Raw genomic sequence first — 24042 nt, forward strand, 5'->3', positions numbered from 1 at the left:
AGCATAATAAGGTGCCCACACAAGCACCCCGTATTCAAGAATACTGCGCACGATTGAACAGTAAAGCGATTTCAGACAGTAGATATCGTTGAACTGCTGCGTATTCCTTTTGATGAAGCCTAGCATAGCGTAAGCCTTAGCAGTAGTAACGGCAATGTGTTGAGCAAAACATAATTTACTGTCCAAGAGGATGCCCAAGTCTTTCACAGTTTCGACACGGTTGATGCTGTCCATTTCCATCGTGTAGTCAAATGATATGACATTCCTACTCCTACAGAATGAAATAATGTTGCATTTCTGCACGTTCACGTCCATTCCATTAATCACACACCAACTTAGCAGGGAATCGATGTCGGATTGTAAAGCACAGCAGTCAACTCTTGATGCTACTACTCGAAAGAACTTCAGGTCATCTGCGTACATATACTTGGAAGATTTTATGATGCTACACAAATCATTTACAAAAAGGATAAACAGCAATGGGCCAAGGTGACTTCCTTGGGGCAGACCGGATTGAATCTCAAATGGCTGCGAACTAGTTCCATCTATACGTACAAACGCACTGCGATCGGTAAGATACGACAGTATCCACCGTGTTAGCCACTCAGGAAATCCCATCCTTTCTAGCTTCGATACCAACAGAAAATGTGGCACCCTGTCGAACGCTTTAGCAAAATCGACATAAACGGCATCGACTTGCTGACGCTTTTCAAGTGCGTTTGTCAGTGAAATGACATACGCCATCAAGTTTGTAAACGTAGAACGTTTTTTCACAAACCCATGCTGCCATTCCGAAATGATATGATGAACCTTCGGGTAAAGCGAATCGTGGATAAGACTTTCGAAAACCTTCGGTAAGCAGCTCAGAATCGAAATACCACGGTAGTTGGTGACGCCATGGGTACTTCCTGCTTTATGGACGGGCGTAATTGCGGCAGTCTTCCAAGCACTCGGAAAAATTCCCTCCGCCATGGATAAATTAAAAATAATCCTCGCTGGAATCGCAAGCGTCGTAGCACAATTTCTGAAGAGGAGTGGTGGCAGTTTGTCAGAACCGGCGCCTTTCGATGCGTCAATTGATTGCAGCTTCAGCACCACATCACTCAGCGAAAAGTTAAACATCAGCATGTTCAGATCGAATAGCGGCAAACTGCTCAAATACTCTTCAGACGAATGTGGTCGGTTATTACTTTGCACACTTCGCAAGAAAGACGAGAACAAATTGAAGGAAATGTTGAAGGAAAATCAAAAATTGAAATCATTTCTTCAAGGAAAATACTAAAAATACAAAATCATTGATCAATTTCTTCGTTCAATCGTCTAAATCTGAATAGCGACGAATGTATGTAAAAAAGCAAGCAGTTATATTGGCGTATTTGAAATGCATTGGCCTGTTACATGTGTTACAAGGAATTGAGTTTTTGCTATACCCAAATGAATCCTACTGCCATAAAGGCTCATAATGCCCCAATTAAAGAAGTGTATGATCAATGAAGAATAAAATAATTGACTTTCAAGATGTTTCACAACAGGGGAACTCAACTGTTTCATAACCGGGGCGGTGGCCATATTGCAAAAAAAATTATATAATAATTTTTGAGTCAATTATTTCACCTAAAATTTGACTGTGTGATAAAATAGAGGTTCAAAACTAAGCTTATATGCCTTTACCTGCCTTAAGTTACACTGTTATGAGACTAGACGTTGGTAGTAACTTGACAGCACTAGGATAATAAAAACCTTAAAATCTACGGGTCACGCTATGTCCGAAGGCACTTATTATTTAACTTTCATGCACCTCAGATGTTTCTTCACAGGTTGTTAGTATTGATCAAGACAATGAATTTAAAGAAGGTCTTAAAATATTCTATCTTGGGTTTTTTTAAATATTCCATTTTTAAGTTTATGACCCCTATCATTCCCTCTCAAGTGATCTTACTCGTTGTAATTGACCACCTCCGATTTCAACCAAATTTGTTATAATTGCTCATTCCACCCCCACATTTAATTTTTCAAAGTTTTGTACGGATTAATCAATCCCCCTTGCAGTGACATGCAGTGGAAAATGAGTTTTTTCGAAAATCTGAGAAAAATAGCGAAGCGGCACTGCGAGGGGGATTGATCAATTCATACAAATATTTGAGAAATTGAATGTGGGGTCGGAATGAACAATTATACCGAATTTGGTTGAAATCGGAGGTGGTCGATTAAAACGGGTAAGATAACTTGAGAAGGAATGATAGGGGCCATAAACTTAAAAATCGAATTTTTCAAAAAACCCAAGATAGAATGTTTTAAGACCTTCTTTAAATTCATTGTTTTGATCAATACTAACGGCCTGTGAAGAAAAATCTGAGGTGCATGAAAGTTAAATAATAAGTGCCTTCGGACATAGCGTGCGGGTGTTTCACAACCGGGACCGTTTCACAACAGGTGACAATCCGCTATGTAAATCATAAAACTTGCATTTTGCAGGCAGAACATTCTTGTAAACTTTATCGAAAAATATTATATATAAATTTTTATATCTGAAATTTAATAATAACTTAAATAACTTAATTATATATATGGGTTATTACGTGCGGTGTCCGAGCCTCATGTAATGGACCGACCGTGTAATATCCTCTCATTTTATTATTTCTTATTTTCTTTGTTTAATCACCTCACATAGAATGACCTACATTCATATACTTAGACATCTAAAAAAATGCTTAGTAGTCACTAGGTGAATTAATTTTAGGTTGTTTTTGTATTTATAATGCTTCCATTTTTACCTTTTTTACGGTCCACCTTTAGCTTGAGGTGCCAGGTGAAAACTCACTGATTACCTGTCGCCCTACCTATCTAAGGAAGGCGTCTGCACTGAATTACCTCAGTTTGAAATATTCCGCCCACTATTACCACAATAGCAATAGTGGCAGTAGCTGAGCGGAGACATTTGTAGAACAGGTTATTATCTATAATTTGGCTGAATAAAGTTTTGCTGTATCTTTTGTAGTTACGGCGCTACAATGCTAGTATCTTACTAGTGACTAAATGAACTTTCATTTAGTCACTGATGAGTTACTAGCATTGTAGCACCGTAATTACAAATGATACAGCAAAACTTCGTTCAGAAAACTTGTAGATTAGAACTAGTTCTACAAATGTCCCATACATAACATTGTCATGTCTGGCTCTGCTGAGACGGTACTGTCAAATGAATCAAAATTGAGTCAAAGTGATCGAACCATCCCTGGGTACAGGACCAGGTTGGCGCTAAAAGATGAGCACGCGAATGCCAGACCGCTGCAGCAACATCATCAACAACAAGGAATCCTCACGAGACATGGAAGGAACACAGCGCACAGCAAAGGGAATGAAATCAGAGATCTCCACTTCCGATGGTACACAGGACAGGTTTTCGTCAACAGTCCGAATATCGTTGACTAAGCTACATCGCAAGCAGCCTCTGACGCACCAAGTTTCGCAGGCGTGCAGCAATGCAGATTTAACGTTTGAGTTAAAAATTCGGATCTCGGTATCTGGCGTAAGCGCCAAATGTTTAGCAGACCTGCAAAGACACCGCAGGCCATCGCTCGGCCATGCACATGGTATGTCAATCGCATAAGACAAGTTCTTTGACGATTTGAAGAAACACATTTTTATTCCATGTGTGGACTCATTACATTACTGCGACCAGTATAGTTGATCTATTGTAATATCGCCCGGGTGTTTGCTGTATGACCTGCACTGCATTTCTTTTTGCTATAATCGCTATTGAGTGAGTGATATGCTTATTAAATTTATGCGTGCTTGTGTGTATTGGGGTTTACCCTTCCTTCAAAGCTTGATCTACTTTACCCACTTATTCCTCGCTGCCAGCCCTATCCCATATTATACCCATATTATATAGGACCCATTCGTACCTCTGACCAGTACACAACTATAGGAGGGACATTTGCACTGTCAAGAGGCTTCAGAGGGTAAATATGGAATTCAGCACGAAGGAATGGTAAATGGAGGGGCCTGAGAATAAACCCATGCTAAAGTCACTTGACATCGAATGGCTTGATTCTACTAAGATTCGAACCCACGACCACTCGCTTGTCAAAGCAGACTCGGTAACCTCGCGGCTACGGAACCCCCCTGAAGAAACACATACATTGAGTATACAACTGTAAATAAGATTGCATATTCCATATTCAATTAATTATTTTATCGCGTTACAGCAAACCAAATACTCTCTACTCTATTATTTCACTTTCTATCTCACACTATCGTCTATGTAATGTATCTGAAACTAGTGGGACAGATTAGTCTGAGCCTGCTAGTGGAAGAAGCCGGTGCGCTATACGGTCTAGTGCATATCCAAGTAACAAAGCTTGGTAGATCACGAGAGAACTATCCCTTATAGCTTATATGAAATTAAAATGAGGCGTGATCATACTTGCAATGTCACTTCGGATAACGGTCATGCTTGGTAGGTTCTCACCCAACATATGCGTGCATATGTAGACTGGCAGAAAGTGTTCTGCCAGGGTGTGGACTGATAAATTACAATTACAATAACAATAATGCTTCCATTTTTACATTTTTCATAACATTTACATTGTTAATCTCCGTAAATGGCCTACAATATTGATTAGCGACAATAAATAAATAAATAAAAAGTAAAATATTCAAAATTATTATATCAGCATTTTTTGTTACAGTTGGACGCTGGTCTCAAGAAACAGGATCTGACAACGAAATTCATCCGCACAATACTACTGGTGCAAGCAACGTATTGCCTAGTCCAGACATAACTGATACTTCATATTTACACCAAAATCGAATGAATATGCCTCCATCTATACTGGAAAACATACAAGAAAACTACACATATTCTAACCAAGATTTGAGAAGCGTTAGATACAATAATCACACCAATCATAGCAATGAAAAATATTCCGATGAATATAGAGAGTATGAGTTAAATCAGCATGGTGTGCTTCCGTATGTACCTAATGGCGCGAACCAACTATCTGGTTCAACACAATTAATTAACCACATGCGTTCGTATGATCATGAAAATCCTTATGTCCTAAGAGATACAATTAATGATCGTTCAAGAACTTTGGGATACAAGACTGATTCTTCATATATGTCTAAGGAACGCATAGCACCCGAACTATACAGTCCTCGTTTGGATAATCATGCATCATTTAAGTCTAGTGTTCAGTCACTGCTGAAAAACGATTACCATCGTCAGAAGCAGGGTGCGGATTTTGATCGAATGTCAGAAAATTCGGATAAAAATCCATATAACTTTCCATATACTGCTGAAGAAGATCATTCTAGTCATACGATGATGAGAACAAATGATATGAATGGTCCAAATAGCTATCACCTCAACAGTGGTTCTACTCTACAACCGATGGCTTCATTAACCACCATCGATGATAATAACGAGTAAGCAGTAAATTATTACTTGATTTTAACTATTACCATGGTAAAATCTTTTAACCTGTAGATGGTGTTGGGATCGCTTGAAAAGTCTCGACTAGAATTTTATGCTAAATACAAAGTTTTGAAGGTATGGATACTATATAGTTTATTAATTAAATCGTAAGTAAACGGTAGTCTAACTAAAGATTTTTTTTATGAAAGTAGTTAGATAGTGTGCAAATGTTACCAAAATCGTATCATTATAGGGTCTGCATCTGCATATATTAAAACTTATTTAAATGAAAGACATTGAAAATATATTAATTTTCACCTCTAATAAGAATGAATGCGATCTGTTCATAAATCGCAAAGAAGTGAATGAGCGCTTGGGCATTTCGTTTTTCCGATTCTTGGATTTCGTTTGATTCAAAAGTTTTTAACTCTTGAACCGAGCATTGTAGTTTTTGCCTTTCTGCTATATAAATGACACATTCCGCCGTGACGTTACAACGTTTTGACTCTTCTTTGCACAGTATTTGTGCTTTAGCTGGGAAAATCTTTGAGAAACCCCCGAATATTATTATATATTTGGAAAGAGCATAAAATTTCCTATTAAAAGTGAACAAATTAATAGCATTTGCTTTATCTAGATTGTTTTGGAAAGCAAATATGTAACGTGACGTTACAACGCGCCAGAAATTCGTCTGTTGGTTCTTCTGTTCAAAAACATGAAAATTCTGCTCTTTTTCAAATTTTATCTAAAAACTTTCTTCTGTGATCTATTGATTCTATGAGTGAAGTTAATTTTTAACGAGCTTTTACTTTTCGTGACGTTACAACGCTCTGCTTTACACAGAGAAGGTCGTAGCTCCGTTGTAACGTCACGAAAAATTTGTTCAGTTAATATTCGTCAATTATCGCTGTTGCTGCCTTCTGTAAATAACAGTATAATCAATATATATAGAATGCCAGTGTCGCTGGTGTTTCATGGATATTTTGGTGGCAAACATGTTGCTGGTTCGTGTCTTGGATACGGGAACAACATTGTCAAATTGCCCAATAGAAAATTTTCCTGCCGACGAAATACCCCAAAACGATCAAATCAGGTGATTTATCCTACGTGATTTACGGAAAAGCAGAAGGATTTTTTATTGGGTTGCCTTTTTAGTTTGACAATCTCGTTTCGAGTGATTTTTGTTTTCGTGACGCCCATTTGTTTAACGTGGTCGAAACGAACGAACATCACTCGAAACGAGATGCGCAATGTCACCCCAGATTCCCGTTTCGAATCGATCACTCACACATATGCGCATACAATGTAAATACATAATTTTCAAATGTGTGATGTTTACCACGAGCACTGCAGCGACACTGGCATTCTATATATATTGATTCTACTTAAATAACAGAAAAGACGTGTTGTTAGTATGTCTTTCACTATTTTGACTACGTAATTTTGGAGTTGTTCACAAATTACGTCGCGCAGTGGGAGTAATTCTAAGAAAGTGAGACATAAGTAATATCATCGAAACCTTAAGACATAGCATAATAGTTGCTTCTGGAAAGTTTCTTCATTTAAAATGTACTTTCCAGTGGTGAAAAAATATTTGGACATTAGGGTGTCCTCAAACAGATACAAAAAATATTTTCTTTATTTTAAGTCAGAAATGATTACTGTCTCAGAAAATTTGTAGTAAAACTAATTTTAAGAAACTTTGTTGAATACTGAAGATTTATATTTCTTACATGAAAAAAGTTATAGAGAAAAACTCTTAGGGACAGCCTAAAAAATAGTTTTTTTTATCTAGCGCTTTAATAACGCTTCGTATGCCTTGCAAATGTTCTAAGAAATTGGTCACCTAATTGTCAATAAATTGCCTATTTTTGTCGAAAATAGTAGACCTCTATCTTTTTCCCTTTAGAAGCTATCACTGATTCTTTTTATTTTTACATGTACTCTTCAAGGGGGTGTATCTCGGGGGAGAGCAGCTATGAGCAGCTAAACTCACTTGTTTTTGGTGAGTCAATTTATGTTGTATTCCACCATGTACAACTTAGGGTAAAACACTGTGGAAAATCTAAAAAAAGTTATTATGAAGGCAACCGTAGGTGAACATGTAGAAATAAAAGAAACAAGGGATAGCTCCTAAAGGGAAAAAGATAGATCTCTTTTCGACAAAAATGTGCAATTTAATTCGATTACCAATTTCTTAGAATATCTAAAAGGCGTACGAAGTGTTATTAAAGAGATAGATAAAAAAAACTATTTTTAAGGGTGTCCCTAAGAGTTTGGCTCTATAACTTTTTTCATGTAAGAAATAGAAACCTTCAGCATTCAACGAAATTTCTTGAAATTAGTTTCTCTACAAGTTTTCTGTAGACAGCAATCATTTCTGACTTGAAATAGAGAAAATAATTTTTGTATCGTCTTAGGGACACCCTAATGTCCAAATATTTTTTCATCACTAGAAAGTGCTTTTTAAATGAAGAAACTTTTATGAAGCAACTATTATGCTATATCTTAAGGTTTCGATGCTATTACTTATGTCTCACTTGTTTTGAATCCGTCCGGCTGTCCGCCGTGACGTTACAACGCGAGTTTCAATCAGTTGTAATTTAGGTTCTACTTAACTTATCTTCATTCTTTAGGAACCGTTTTAAAGGTAATTATGAGTACAAAGAGAATACGGATTATTAGATTGTTCGAATTTGTACTTTTCTGCGAAAGCGAACAAGTACACCTTTTTCGTGACGTTACAACGCTAAAAAATGGCCCTATTTAATCCACCTGATATACAAAATAACTGCAAAATTACATCCAAACTAGTTTTGGAATGAATTCAGCATATATTTCGAAGACAAGTGATATTATTAAATGTTTTAGCGCACTGTAGCAACATTTTTAAAAATATCACGAAAAATCATTTATTTTTTGTAAATATCATTTATTTTCGATGCACGTTTTATATAACTTCCGAAAATGCTAAAATACCAATTATGGCAGTTTTTAAAGGTCCAAACATTGCCCAATCATGGAAAAATATTCAACTATGCCAAAAGCTACTTTTATAAAATGTCTGATTGGTATACCGGCCCGCGGAATATATATACTCGTGATTGTGATACCGAGATTCAGGATTTATGTACAACACAGTTTAATTTGTGGCAATACGAAGTTTGTCGGGTCAGCTAGTATATATATAGAGTAAGGAGGGGTAAAAGTACGATGCGGGTAAAAGTGCGATTCAATGATTTATCAGTGCGGATTCCGAGTAAATTGACTACATTGGCATGGATGGGTGAGTACTTTGAGAGCTTAAATCCATCATAAACATTTGTTGTTTACGAATCATAGTTGCTGAGTTATGGGTAAAAGTTATTTTAGAACGGTTTTGATGTAATATTTCGTTGTACGGCAAATACGATATCAACAGGAGGATATTACTTATTCACAAATTGTAGCAGCGTTTTACATCACTTAGATATCTCTCTTGAAATTGCGGTGAGAAGAATTTACAAAATATATGTTAGCGGGGCAAAAGTTCGATTTATTGACGGGGTAAAAGTTCGATTCATGGATCGAGAATCTAACTCATTTTACTGACGGGACGACGACACTATGCAAGTCCTTGCGACTTGTAAGGTACTGTGGGCAACGCTGTTCGTCCGTCAGCGTTATAGCCGCGATTCTCAACGGGGTTGTTCGGGGAAAGGTTCCGTTTCTATCACGGAGCGAAAAAATTCGTTTGTTTCAAACGAAATTTTTATAACAACCTAAAAATATTTTTGTTTCGAAACGAAATTCTATTTGTATCAAAAAAATAACAGTTTTGAATTAAAAGTAAAGTATTGTCAAATTGAGTTTTCGATGTAAATATTTTCATTTCAATCATACATATCAGTTTGAAACGAAATGAAATTTCTGTTTGCGCGTAAAGCAACCATAAATGTGGTTGAAACTACATTTTTACCTTTGTTATAGAGTAAGGATGCGATTTAATGATTTATCGGTGCAGATTCGAGTAAATTGACTACATTGGCATTAATGGGTGACTACTTTGACTGCTTGAATCTAACGTAAACTTTGGTTGCTTACGAAGCATAGTTGCTGAGTTATGTGCAAATGTTATTTTAGGGCGGTTTTGATGTAATTTTTTGTTATACGGGTAATACGATATCAACAGGAGGATATTACTTGTTGAAAATTTGTAGCACTGTTTTACATCACTCGCATATCTGTTTTGAAAATACGGTGAAAAGAGTTTACAAAATATATTTCGCTTATCCATAACTTAATCAAACCCCGTCAAGCGCCTAGCGGAGTAAAGGTGCGATTCACGGACGGGGCAAACATGTATAGCTTATATACAGCTTTTGGCACTATATTACAGATACTAGAAATGGAAGATTTGCAGAAAACTGTGCTCTACAGATGTTGGTCGAAGGAAAACAATGTTTTTCCGCTGATGAAACATAAAACAAACGTTTGGGAAAGTTTCGATCTGTCGGAGGCTGCAATACACCAGCGGAAAATAGGAAAGGTGTAAATTGAGAATATTCCTTACCGAAACATACCGCAGATTGACGATAACATGGTTTTGTTAGCTACTGCTGTGCTAATTTCATGGATTCGAGCTTCGCACTTTTGCCCCGCGGTAATCGAACTTTTACCCCGCTAATGGGGTAAAAGTGCGAATCGGCACTGGTTCAGAAGAATGAAGAATTTATTTTCAATAACACTATTATTCCAGATGATTTAAAGTTGAATGTAAAGACATTGAGTAGCTGCATCACTATAAAATATATTTTGTTGTTGTTCTTTATATCTCGCGAAAATTGATGACAACTTCAAACATCGCACTTATGCCCCGCCCTACTCTATATATATATATATATCTATACCTATAAAGAAGGATTTCTGTCTGTCTGTCTGTCTGTCTGTCTGTCTGTCTGTCTGTCTGTCTGTCTGTCCTGTGTTCCTTATAGAATCAAAAACTACTGAACCAATCGGCGTGAAAATTTGCATGTAGAGGTTTTTGGGGCCAGGAAAGGTTTTAGTGATGGTTAGAGACCCCTCCCCCCACTAAGAGGGGGGGCTCCCATACAAATGAAACACAAATTTCTGCATAACTCGAGAACTAATCAAGCAAATAGAACCAAATTTGGCATGTGGGTGTTTTCGGTGACAAGAATTTATTCTAGGGTAATTTGAGACCCCTCCCCTCTTTATAAGGGGAATTATAACTCCTCTCCCCTTTAAGAGGGGGGGTTTCCATACAAATTTCCTCATAACTCGAGAACTAATCAAGCAAATGGAACCAAATTTGGCATGTGAAGGTTTTCGAGGGCAAGAAAATTTTCTATGTTGAATTAGGACCCCTCCTCACTTTAAGAGGGGGGGCTCCTGTACAAATGAAATACCAATTTCCTCATAACTCGAGAACTAATCAAGCAAATGGAACCAAATTTGGCATGTGTGTGTTTTTGAAGACAAAATTTTTTTCTATGATGAATTGGGACCCCTCCCCACTTTAAGAGGGGGGGGGGGGGCTCCTATACAAACGAAATACAAATTTCCTTATAACTCGAGAGCTAATCCAGCAAATGGAACCAAATTTGGCATGTAGGTGTTTTTGGAGGCAAAAATGTTTTCTATGATGAATAAGAACCTCTCCCCACTTTAGGAGGGGGGGCTCCTATACAAATGAAATACAAATTTCTTCATAACTTGAGAACTAATCAAGCAAATAGAACCAAATGTGGCATGTGGGTGTTTTCGGTGACAAGAATTTATTCTATGGTAAATTGAGACCCCTCCCTCTTTATAAGGGGAATTGTAACTCCTCTCCCCTTTAAGAGGGGGGCTTCCATACAAATTTCCTCATAACTCGAGAACTAATCAAGCAAATGGAACCAACTTTGGCATGTGAAGGTTTTCGAGGGCAAGAAAATTTTCTACGGTGAATTAGGACCCCTCCCCACTCTAAGAGGGGGGGCTCCTGTACAAATGAAATACAAATTTCCTCCTAACTCGAGAACTAATCAAGCAAATAGAACAACATTTGGCATGTGGGTGTTTTTTTTGGTGACAAGAATTTATTCTATGGTGAATTGAGACCCCTCCCCTCTTTATAAGAGGAATTATAACTCCTCTCCCCTTTAAGAGGGGGGACTTCCATACAAATTTCCTCATAACTCGAGAACTAATCAAGCAAATGCAACCAAATTTGGCATGTGAAGGTTTTCGAGAGCAAGAAAATTTTCTATGGTGAATTAGGACCCCTCCCCACTTTAAGAGGAGGGGCTCCTGTACAAATGAAATACAAATTTCCTCATAACTCGAGAACTAATCAAGCGAATTGAACCAAATTTGGCATGTGTGTGTTTTTGGAGACAATTTTTTTTTCAATGATGAATTGGGACCCCTCCCCACTTTAGGAGGGGGGGTCCTATACAAACGAAATACAAATTTCCTCATAACTCGAGAACTAATCAAGCAAATGGAACCAAATTTGGTGTGTAGGTGTTTTTGGAGGCAAGAATTTTTTCTGTGATGAATTAGGACCTCTTCCCACATTAGGAGGGGGGGCTCCAATACAAATGAAATACAAATTTCCCCATAACTCGAGAACTAATCAAGCAAATAGAACCAAATTCGGCATGTGGAGGTTTTTGGAGGCAAAAATATTTTCTACGGTGAATTAGGATCCTTCCACACTTCAAGAGGGGGGGCTTCTACACAAATGAAATACCAATTTCCTCATAATTCGAGAACTAATCAAGCAAATGGAACCATATTTGGCATGTGGGTGTTTTTGGAGGCAACCATTTTTCCCATTATGAATTAGGACTTCTTACCTTTTTAGGAGGGGGGGGGGAGGCTCCCATACAAATGAAATACAAATTTCCTTATAATTTGAGTACTAATCAAGCAAATGGAACCAAATTTAGCATGTAGGAGATTTTTGAGTCTTGAATTTATTTTATGATAGTTAGAGACCTCTCACCCCTGTGGTAGGGGGATATGGACTCTTATACAAATAAAACAGAAATTTTTGCGAAACTCAAAAACTAATCCAACTCGAGAAATTCGAGACTCTTCCATAAAACATTAATCAATAACAAGACCACAAAAACTATCTATAGTAACACTAGATCATTCAGAACGAGCCGGTCGCGAGTGTTGCCGGTGACCCGCCGTCGGAAGCGCCGCCCACTGGGGGGCTTGCAAAACTCGAGATAGTGACAAAGATCATCCGAGATTCATGATTTATGTACAACACAGGTTAATTTGTGGCAATACGAAGTTTGTCGGGTCAGCTAGTATATATATATATATATATATATATATATATATATATATATATATATACGTTGCTGGCCGGGATACGTTGCTGGCCCAACAAGCCACTCGTCGTATGTTCGAGTCTCGACTGGGCGGTGCCGCTTCAGAGTTAATAGGATCTTTGCACTAGCCCAGTGATTTTCCTGTACTCTAATAACCGGCAGCGATATCTATCGATAAAGAAGGGTCAAGTTCTGAAGGACGTTTATATCCATGCATGGTTTTGCTTTGCTGATAAATCTAGATTTTACCAGATTTTTTATTGCATGCCAGACAAAGTTCTAAATCTTCCAGATATTTGGTAATGTCCCAGATTTTTGCCAGATTTTTGTTTCTCCGTTCTGCAAAGGAGTCATCGCTCCTAATTTCAGACAACATTTTGTACCGGCGTTGATCAAAACTGGCAAGACGGTTCCCGAAAAAGTCCTCCCCATCGGTCAAATTGATCGCCAGATTTTGACATTTATTCGTGTTTGCCAGGTTTTCGAATAAACCTATTAGCGACCCTGGGAAGAATAGGGACTCAAACACTCTAAAATATTTTTTTAAGAATGTGATGGAAACGCAGCACGGGTTTCCAGGAATCTTGTTCTGGTGATATTTCTATATAGACGATGTAGACGACGAAATTGCTTCGTCAAAAGCATTTTGATCAGTCTGTGCTCTTCATCTTGTCTTTTGATAAAAGTTGAAGCAATACGTATCAATTGCTTCTTTCAGGAAACCATAAAAATAGCTGTTGATTGACTGGAATTGACAACGCAATCGATGATGAAAAGGACAACGATACGTTATCTAACGTGTTTTGACTACAGAAACCACTTTGTAGCGAACAGCAGCGTTCTATGCCATCATGGTTCCGCAATATTCCGAAAATAATTTGATTTTCTCATCATCTCCACCTACTACTACTTCATTCCGAATTTAATTTACCTTCATCGGAAGCATATTGACATGATAAACAACTTTGTCGAAAACATCAACCTTCTATCTCGTCATGGTTCGGAAATATCGCCAAATGAATTAAATTTCACCGTATACTCCATCTAGCGGACTAGTTCCAAACTTCAGAGTTCGTTACCAAATGCGTCTTGGCTTTACAAACAACTTTGTAGTAAATAGTAACCTTTTAGCTCATTACGGTTTTAAAATATTCTTAAATGAATTTAATTGCTTCATTATTAGCGCCATCTAGCGAATCAGTTCCGAATTTTGTTGTATATCACGGGATGTGTCTTAACCAGATAAGCAACTTTGTCGAAAGTCGCAACCTTCTATCTATTCACAAACTTGAGTTATTGCCCGCCGTGTACTCAGTACACGACGCGACCGCTTGCGTAACTTTTTTCATTTCAAAAAAGTTACGTTAGTGGTCGCGCTGGTGTACTGAGTACACGCGCGCGGACACACCATTTTTACAAGCATCTTTCGATTTTTTGATTTCTTTTTTCTATATTTTGGCATCATTAGAAAGAGGAAGAGTAGATCTTCGAATACAACCAAAACCTGGTGTGATTTGATTAAAATTTCGATGATTTTTTCGCGTTTTTCGAAAACGCGTGTACTCAGTACACTACCGCGACCGCTCTAGGGTTAATCATGCTATCCCAGGAAAGATCTTCACGAAAGAGATACCCTAAGTTCATCGCACTAGCAGCAAATTGGATCGGCTGGCCATCCATGATTACCGGAGGTATTTCCGATGAATTCAAACGATTATTTCTATGATATCTCATCCACAGCGCGCTACTCTTGGAGTTATTTATATGCAAGTCGTTTTTTCTAGACCACGCAGATATACGGCACAAATCATCGTTAACAATACTAACAATTTCTGCTGCAGGAACACCATTTCGGAGAACGTACAGCTGAACGTCATCGGCATACATTTGGATGGAGCAGTACTTGAGCACATTAGGATGGTCGTTGATATAACAGCAGAACAGCATAGGGCCAAGCACAGATCCTTGTGGAATTCCGGAACAAACTTCAGCACATCGTGAGAATCGACCCGCACATGATACAGTTTGCATACGTTTCGAAAGATATGATGCAATAAGGCTTACAGCCTCGGCAGAAAATGCGAACTGGGTAATTAACTTCTTACACAGTGTAAAATGGGAAACCGTGTCAAATGCTTTTGAGAAGTCCAGTAGCAGCAGTAATCCTACGCATTTCTTGTCCAGTTTGCGGCCAATGTCGTCTGTGACCTTTAAAACCGCAGTTTTCACACTTTGTCCTTTTTGAAATCCCGCCTGATGCTCGGACAATAATTTATTATCCTTGAGAAAAGCAGAAATTTGTTGTCCAATAAGTTTCTCGAAAACTTTAGAAAGAGCGCACAGGATAGAAATTGGTCGAAGATTAGTTAGCGAATTCAGGTGCGATTTCTTCCGAAGCGGCAGCACGGTTATTTGCTTCCAGACATCGGGGTAGGTTGCAGTTTCAATAACTCTGTTAAACAGGAAACAGATCTGCTCGACGACCAGCGGAAGAAGAATCTTGATGAATTTTATTGGAATACCATCAGACCCAACAGCATTTGACGTACTGTCCCAGACAGCATTAATTACTTCCCATGTTTCAATATGTTTGAACCGAAATGCTTCCGCCGGGGATGCACCAACGGTTGCTTGCTGGTACAGGTGCTGTACAGGTGTACAGTTAGACAAAAAAATATTATTCACTTCGTCAGGATCAAAATTGCACTCGGCTGATGACACTTTGCGACAGACACCTAGGCTTTTCACCCGTTTCCACAAGTTTCCAATATTCCCATAATCGCCCAAAAATCGCTCGAAGTAAGCTTCTTTTGCTCGCCGGATTAATAAATTGGTACGATTTCTCAGTGTTTTGAAGTGCTGGTGTTTTGTATGTTTGAAGTATGAAGGAGATTGTTGCCATTCTTTATATGCTAGCTCCCGTTCCAAGATAGAACGTTGTACATCAGCATTGAACCAAGGATTAGATCTTTTGTTAGCCTTTGCTTCTCGAAGCGGTATATACTCGTCGTGAATCGTTTTCATCTGGTGAGTGAAAAAACTTGCTAGCTGGTTAACTTCTGTCAAAACGTAAAATTCATTCCATGGAACCGACAGAACTGCATTGGACACGGCTTGCGCGTCAAAGTTCACATAGTCTCTGAAAGTGATTTTCTGGTCTTCTCTGGTAACCACGAAGTCCAAGGAAGCAAATATCAAATCGTGCTGTGAAAGCCGGAGAAGCCAACCTGGCTGAAACGAAGAATTTTCGAGCAGTCGTTCGTGACAAGCAAGTCCAGCTGCGAGCAGCCAGAGTCGTGGAAAAAAGTAGGTTCTTCGTAGGAAATATCAAAATAACAAAAAATCTGCTATAAACACATATTTCATATTGTCAATTCAAAACAAGTTTCGTATGTGGCTCTGAAACCCGAAAGTTAAGGCCGTCTGTAGACCCGTTAGAGGGTTAATTTCTAATTTTCTATATATATTCATTGAAGTCTGCAAAAATTATCTTTTTTGTCTACATTATTTTTTTTATAAATCACGTAAATATTATAAAACTAAATAAGGTGTTCATCAAGTAACATAAATGACGCTTACAAGTATTTACGCACCCAAGGAAGGAAAATATAATTGCTCTACGCAATACGTTGTGAATTTGACTGGCAAACGAGGATTTTTAGGAATACGGAACGGATATTTAAAAATATAGTCAAGTTAATTATAGATGTACCTGGGAAATTAAAAAATGATTATTGCGGCAGTAGAAAGGCTAGGTTACGCCGCTAGGTGGATTAATTCGGGTTTTTATTTTTTCCAATAACAATCACCTGAAAGGCACGTAAATCCCTGTAGAGAAATTTACGTGATTTTTCACGTGGAAAGGACGTGTGGATTATTTTGAGTGCATATCTATACCTATAAAGAAGGATTTCTGTCTGTCTGTCTGTCCGTATGTTCCTTATAGAATCGAAAACTACTGAACCAATCGGCATGAAAATATGCATGTCGAGTTTTTTTGGGGCCAGGAAAGGTTTTAGTGATGGTTAGAAACCCCTCCCCCACTAAGAGGGGGCCCCCATACAAATGAAACACAAATTTCTGCATAACTCGACAACTAATCAAGCAAATAGAACAAAATTTGGCATGTGGGTATTTTCGGTGACAAGAATTTATACTACGGTAAATTGAGACCCCTCCTCTCTTTTTAATTAAAGGAATTATAACTCCTCTCCTCTTTAAAAGGGGGGGCTTCCATACAAATTTCCTCATAACTCGAGAACTAATCAAGCAAATGGAACCAAATATGGCATGTGAAGGTTTTCGAGTTAGCATCTTTGAAAAACAAGAGTTCAGAAAAATTATTATTATGCTTTGCTTTTGAAGAAAAAGGAAATCTACAACAAAATGATTAATCTCAAAATTTTGCTATTAGATTGCTTGGCTTGAATTTTGCAATATATCTGAATTAGAAAAAACAACTGAATAAAGCATTAGATATGAAAAAGAGAAATTGAACTTTTTCTTAGCTGGCGCTTCTTCAGATAATTATTTTTGCATGAAAATCAAAACTTAAGCTTCTTTTGAATGTAATTTCATGAAAAGATAGTCATTAGCTTGATCGTAACGTTTTTCCAATGTATCCCGTTAGAGGGCTAGAAAAACAAGATGAGGTCGAAAAATAGTGCAAAAGCTGCGCCATAATCATGCATGAGAATGGGAAATATGATCGATATGATTTCCAGTGCTTGTCATTTTTGATTTATTTATTAAAACATGATTCATGACGTAAGACATTGGTCCTTTAAAATGTCACTAACGAAAATAAATCTTACAAAATTACTACCGTGCAACGTTTACTTCCTATTTTTCATATAACATTTCTAAGCTCTAGTATCTATTGATTGAAAAGAGCATCTGTTGATGCGGAAAATTTGTTTGAAATTTGTATAAATTTATTTGGAAAAATCAACTTACTAGTATTTTTAATCCTATCACCACTATACCTACATGCTTAAATTAACTGCTATTCTTCGCTTTTTACTTTTCTTGTACAATTGTGAGCAACAGCAAGTGAAGAAAATGACAATTGAATTCTGAAATTAAAGAAAAGAAAAAACTTTTCGATTGAATCCCACTATTTAATATTTATTTGCAACAGATACGTAGTTCCCCTACGACGTGCAGGTTTCATCAGAGTCTTATTTCAAAGCGTATACGTATCTGTCGCGAATAAATATTAAATAGTGGAATTTAGTCGGTAAAAGTTTTTTCTTTTCTTTAATTTCAGAGTTCGTATTCCACTAAGAGGCTTCAATAACTTCAGACAATTGACATAATTCTCACTTTTCTTGAATTTCAATGCAAATTTAAAAATTGCAAATGGTCATCACATACACACATATATACACACATACATACATACATACATACATACATACATACATTACACACATTGAATACAATCAACATTTGATTGATATGTTTTGATTTCACACGTTTTAACGGTTTAATATACGGGGCTTAAATGTTAAAGTTTGAATAACTTTTGAATGAACCTTCCGATTTTAAATAACTCGGTTTTGTTTGATCGATCTCAGCAGTAATTTCCAAATAATAATAAAATGTGTGATGTTTTTCATTGAATTGATGCTTATATGTTACAAAAATATGTTTTAAATACTATTTTTACACATTTCTTTATGTAACTTTCATACTACAAGTCCAATCGTCATGAAATTTGGAAGCTAAGGGTTTGCAAGGCTCCCCTTTCATATGCAATCAATTTTGTTCAAATCGGTTAAGCGACCTATGAGATAATGAAGTCCCATATTTTTCGTATTTTTATACATAACTTTTGAACTAAAAGTCCGATCAATATGAAATTCAATAGCGACCTATGGGACACCTAGACCTTTCATTTGACACTAAGAACATTAAAATCGGTCCAGCCATCTCCGAGAAAAGTGAGTGAGATTAAAAGCGTCACATACACACACACATACAAACACACACACACACAGAAAATGCTTCGTTGAATGCATATGACATGGTATATGACATTCGGCCCGCAGGACCTTCTTTCCATTTCCGGTTTTCCGAGTGATTTCTATACCTTCATACTATATATTTATATAGTAGAAAGGCAAAACATCTATCTGATTTTCACGTTAACGCATTAGTATGCGTGCGAACTACCTGAAAATCACGTAAATAGTACAGGAAAGCTGGGTGGAAAATATTCACATAACTTTTCAGGTAACTTCGACGCAGTGTTGCCACATATTCATCTATACTGGAAGGGGTAAAAATCTTTTTCATCTGTACTTTTTCTTCCAAAAATCTGTACCATTCAAAATATTTATTGTATAGAAAAATTTAGCTTGCAAGCATTAAAAAAATGCACGAGTCTCAAATCATTTATTTGTTTGACGACGTTTGCACATATCTCTGCTAAACTTAGACATAAATACGTTTTATTTTGTTTTCGTTCATACTAAGAATTGCTTCTCTATTGATTTCAAGAAACAGCACTGAGAAAAAAGTATGAGTTCTTGACACTCAGAAAAATCTGTACCCATCTGTACTTTTTGGTAAAAATCTGTAATCTGTACCGTACAGAATCTGTACCAAAAAATTCCAAAAAATCTGTACCTTTCCAGATAAATCTGTACATGTGGCAACACTGCTTCGACGTGAAATATATTTTGAGTGTATATATACTAGACAAACTTCGTATTGCCACAAATTAACCTGTGTTGTACATAAATCATGAATCTCGGATGATCTCTGTCACAATCTCAAGTTTTGCAAGTTTCTGAGGAGTTCAACCTTAGATGATTCATTTTGGCAGTTACGTAACTATGAAAGTTTCCCAGGTAACCAATAAGCATACCAATGCTATTCAAATGTAGGCCAATAAGCATTTAAGTCGCCTTAAATGCTACTTAAACGCTATTTTGGCAAAATATACAGCTACTTTACTGTTAACCTTCTTATAGTGCTGACAATGCTAATTTACAGCTAATTACCGACACGAAGAATTTGTATACGATTTTGGATGCCAATTTACAACACCTATGCAGTCAAAAAGCTAATATACAACAACGTGCAGTATAAAATGCCAGATATGCTGATTTGCTGCTTATGTTAATGCTTATTAGTTACCAGGAATGGGTAGTTTAATATACAAATTTGCAATTTTTCCTCATAGTAAAGTAGAAAACAACTCCCCTGTCCCCTCATTGCATAGCCAGAAAGCGGATAGTAATATTCGCCATGATTGTACAACATTTCGCCGAATATCATTTTGCGAAAAACCTTAAAGCGGAATATACCATTTCAGGGGAAACTTTTTTGTGGAAAGTAGCATTTCGCGATCCTCTCCTTACTCGCTGTCGCTCGTTCCAGGAAACCCAGGTAGACCTAGGAAAACAAATAAACCTAGACAGTAGTGATTTCTGCGGGGAGTTGCCTCCCTCCAGTGGGCGGCGTTTCCGATGGCGGGTCACCGGCAACACTCGCGGCCGTCTCGTCCTGAATGATCTAGTGTTACTATAGATAGTTTTTGTGGTCTTGTTATTGACTAATGTTTTATGGAAGAGTCTCGAATTTCTCGAATTCGATTAGTTTTTGAGTTTCGCAAAAATTTCTGTTTTATTTGTATGAGAGTCCATACCCCCTACCACAGGGATGAGAGGTCTCTAACTATCATAAAATAAATTCAAGACTCCAGAATCTCCCACATGCCAAATTGGGTTCCATTTGCTTGATTAGTTCTCAAGTTATAAGGAAATTTGTATTTCATTTGTATGGGAGCCCCCCTCTTAAAAGGGGAAGGGGTCGTAATTCACCATAGAAAAAATTTCTGCCATCTAAAACTCCCACATGCCAAATTTGGTTCCATTTGCTTGATTAGTTCTCGAGATAAGAGGAAATTTGCGTTTCATTTGTATGGAAGCCTACCCTCTTAAAGGGGAGTTGGGTCATAACTCGTTTTCTAAAGAGGAGAGGGGTCTCAATTTACCATAGAAAAAAATCTTGCCTCCAAAACCACTTACATGTCAAATTTGGTTCCATTTGCTTGATTAGTTCTCAAATTATGAGAAAATTTGTATTTCATTTGTATAGAAGCCCCCCTCTTAAAGTGGGGAGGGGTCCTAATTCACCATAAAAAATATTTTTGCCTCCAAAAACCTCCACGTGGCCAATTTCGTTCTATTTGCTTGATTAGTTCTCGAGTTATGAGGAAATTTGTATTTCATTTGTATGGGAGGCCGCCCCTCCTAAAGCGGGGAGAGGTCCTAATTCATTATAGAAAAAATTCTTGTCTCCAAAAACACCTACATGCCAAATTTGGTTCCATTTGCTTCATTAGTTCTCGAGTTATGAGTAAATTTGTATTTCATTTGAAAAGATTTCCCCCCTTCTAAAACGGGGAGGGGTCCCAATTCATCATAGAAAAAAATTTTGTCTCCAAAAATACCCACATGCCAAATTTGGTTCCATTTGCTTGATTAGTTCTCGAGTTATGAGGAAATTTGTATTTCATTGGTACAGGAGCTCCCCCCCTCTTAAAGTGGTGAGGGGTCCTAATTCACCATAGAAAATATTCTTGCCTTCGAAAACCTTCACATGCCAAATTTGGTTCCATTTACTTGATTAGTTCTCGAGTTATGAGGAAATTTGTATTTCATTTGTATGGAAGCCTCCCTCTTAAAAAGGAAAAGAGTCATAATTCCCCTTCCATAGAGGGGAGGGGGTCCCAATTTACCATAGAATAAATTCTTGTCACCAAAAAGACCCACATGCCAAATTTTGTTCTATTTGCTTGATTAGTTCTCGAGTTATGCAGAAATTTGTGTTTCATTTGTATGGGAGCCCCCCCTCTTAGTGGGGGAAGGGGTCTCTAACCATCACTAGAACCTTTCCTGGCACCAAAAACCTCTACATGCAAATTTTCACTCCGATTAGTTCAGTAGTTTTTGATTCTATAAGGAACATCCCGACAGACAGACAGACAGAAATCCATTTTTATGTATAAGATTTATCAATTGACGGCCACTGAAACATTTTTATAAAAATGCATTTGATAAAGAAGTGAAAGAATTAGCTTAAGGCTGGTAGGCTTTTTGATTAACTGATCCCACAACACATTTTAAAACGTTTATCATTTTCTTGCAAGTCCATAAAATCGTTTATTAGCTAGAATAAAGATTTCGTTTGAATATATATTGCTTATCATTTCGATGGTCAATTGTAGCAGACAGAATTAGGCGTTATCTAAAGCTATCGAGTGTACTTTTACAAAAAATTAATTGACAGTCAGCTTAACTGATGAGTGCTGACAATTGAAAAATCAACCTTTTCCACAAGATCCCAATGAAATTTTGGCAATAAGTTTTGAGATTCCAAAAAGATTACCATTTCTAACTAATGGTTTAGCACAGTTGTAACGAACAGATGTTCTGAGAAAATCCGACGCAACCAACCATTCCATTAAAGTTATTTACCGTCAACAACGTGTTTGTTTACCCAGCAACGACGCTGCTTGATATTGGTGGTGTAGAGTAGAATCAATATATATATATAGAATGCCAGTGTCGCTGCAGTGCTCGTGGTAAACATCACACATTTGAAAATTACGTATTTACACTGTATGCGCATATGTGTGAGTGATCGATTCGAAACGGGAATCTGATTGTCAAACTAAAAAGGCAACCCAATAAAAAATCCTTCTGCTTTTCCGTAAATCACGTAGGATAAATCACCCGATTTGGTCGTTTTGGGGTATTTCGTCGGCAGGAAAATTTTCTATTGGGCAATTTGACAATGTAGTTCCTGTATCCAAGACACGAACCAGCAACATGTTTGCCACCAAAATATCCATGAAACACCAGTGACACTGGCATTCTATATATATCGATTATACTTGGTGTAGACGATAGTAATCGTAGCAATCTAAAACATTGTCTGTACACTCAAAATATATTTCACGTCGAAGTTACCTGAAAAGTTATATGAATATTTTCCATCCAGCTTTTCCTGTACTATTTACGTGATTTTCAGGTAGTTCGCACGCATACTAATGCATTAACGTGAAAATCAGATAGATGTTATTATTTTAACAATCACCTGAAAGTCACGTAAATCCCTGTAGAGAAATTTACGTGATTTTTCACGTGGAAAGGACGTGTGGATTATTTTGAGTGTATGATAAATGGCGGGAAAAGTAAAATAACGATTTTTTGCTTTTTTCCAACTTTTTGCGTGAATTTTCATTGTTTTTTTACGTATAAACCAGACGCAGACTAAAATATAACAACTGAAAAAAGAATCATGCAATTCTGTCCAGCCGTTATGGATTTCTGTCTGTCTGTCTGTCCGTATGTTCCTTATAGAATCGAAAACTACTGAACCGATCGGCGTGAAAATTTGCATATAGGGAATTTTGGGGCCAGGGAAGGTTCTTATGATGGTTAGAGACCCTTCCCCCCACTAAGAGGGGGGGGGGGGGCTCCCATACAAATGAAACACAAATTTATGCATAACTTGAGAACTAATCAAGCAAATGGAACAAAATTTGACATATGGGTGTTTTTAAAGACAATAATTTTTTCTATAGAGAATTTAGACCCCTCCCCTCTTTAGAAGGGGAATTATGACCCATGTCCCCTTTAAGAGGGGGGGGGGGGGGGGGAGCTTCCATACAAATGAAATACAAATTTCCTCATAACTCGAGAACTAATCAAGCAAATAGAACCAAATTTGGCATGCAAAGGTTTTTGGATGCAAGAATTTTTTCTATGGTGAATTAGGATCCCTCCTCACTTTAGGAGGGGGGCTCCTATACAAATGAAAAACAAATTTCCTCATAACTCGAGAACTAATTAATCAAATGGAACCAAATTTGGCATGTGGGTATTTTTGGAGGCAAATTTTTTTTCTATTGTGAATTGAGACCCCTCCACTCTTTAGGAGGGGAATTTTGACCCCTCTCTCCTTTAAGAGGGGGGGGGGGCTTCCATACAAATGAAATACAAATTTCCACTTAACTCGAGAACTAATCAAGCAAATGGAAGCAAGTTTGGCATGTGAAGGTTTTTGGAGGCAAGAATTTTTTCTACGGTGAATTAGGAGGGTGGGACTTTAGGAGGGGGGGGGGGGGTTCCTATACAAATGAAATACAAATTTCCTCATAACTCGAGAACTAATTAATCAAATGGAACCAAAAATGGCATGTGGGTGTTTTTGGAGGCAAATTTTTTTTTGGTTCAGCGCCAGTCGACCACAGGCCGCGATTGTTGC

The 24042-nt window shown here is 37.4% G+C and overlaps 1 protein-coding gene across 3 annotated transcripts in view; it reads left to right on the forward strand.

The window, feature by feature from the left end:
* LOC128738335 (protocadherin-like wing polarity protein stan) overlaps positions 1-24042 on the forward strand; it is a 165524-nt gene that overhangs the window by 123319 nt on the left and 18163 nt on the right. For 2 of the 3 annotated variants that reach the window (XM_053833384.1, XM_053833385.1), the window contains 2 exons: positions 4695-5433; positions 5495-5557. In XM_053833384.1, the coding sequence (XP_053689359.1) occupies positions 4695-5433; positions 5495-5528 (773 nt within the window). In that variant the 3' untranslated portion in view covers positions 5529-5557. The remainder of the gene's footprint in view (positions 1-4694; positions 5434-5494; positions 5558-24042) is intronic. The other variant, XM_053833386.1, reaches the window with a different exon arrangement.

The sequence above is a fragment of the Sabethes cyaneus genome, chromosome 2, assembly GCF_943734655.1.
Source record: "Sabethes cyaneus chromosome 2, idSabCyanKW18_F2, whole genome shotgun sequence".
Lineage (NCBI taxonomy): Eukaryota > Metazoa > Arthropoda > Insecta > Diptera > Culicidae > Sabethes > Sabethes cyaneus.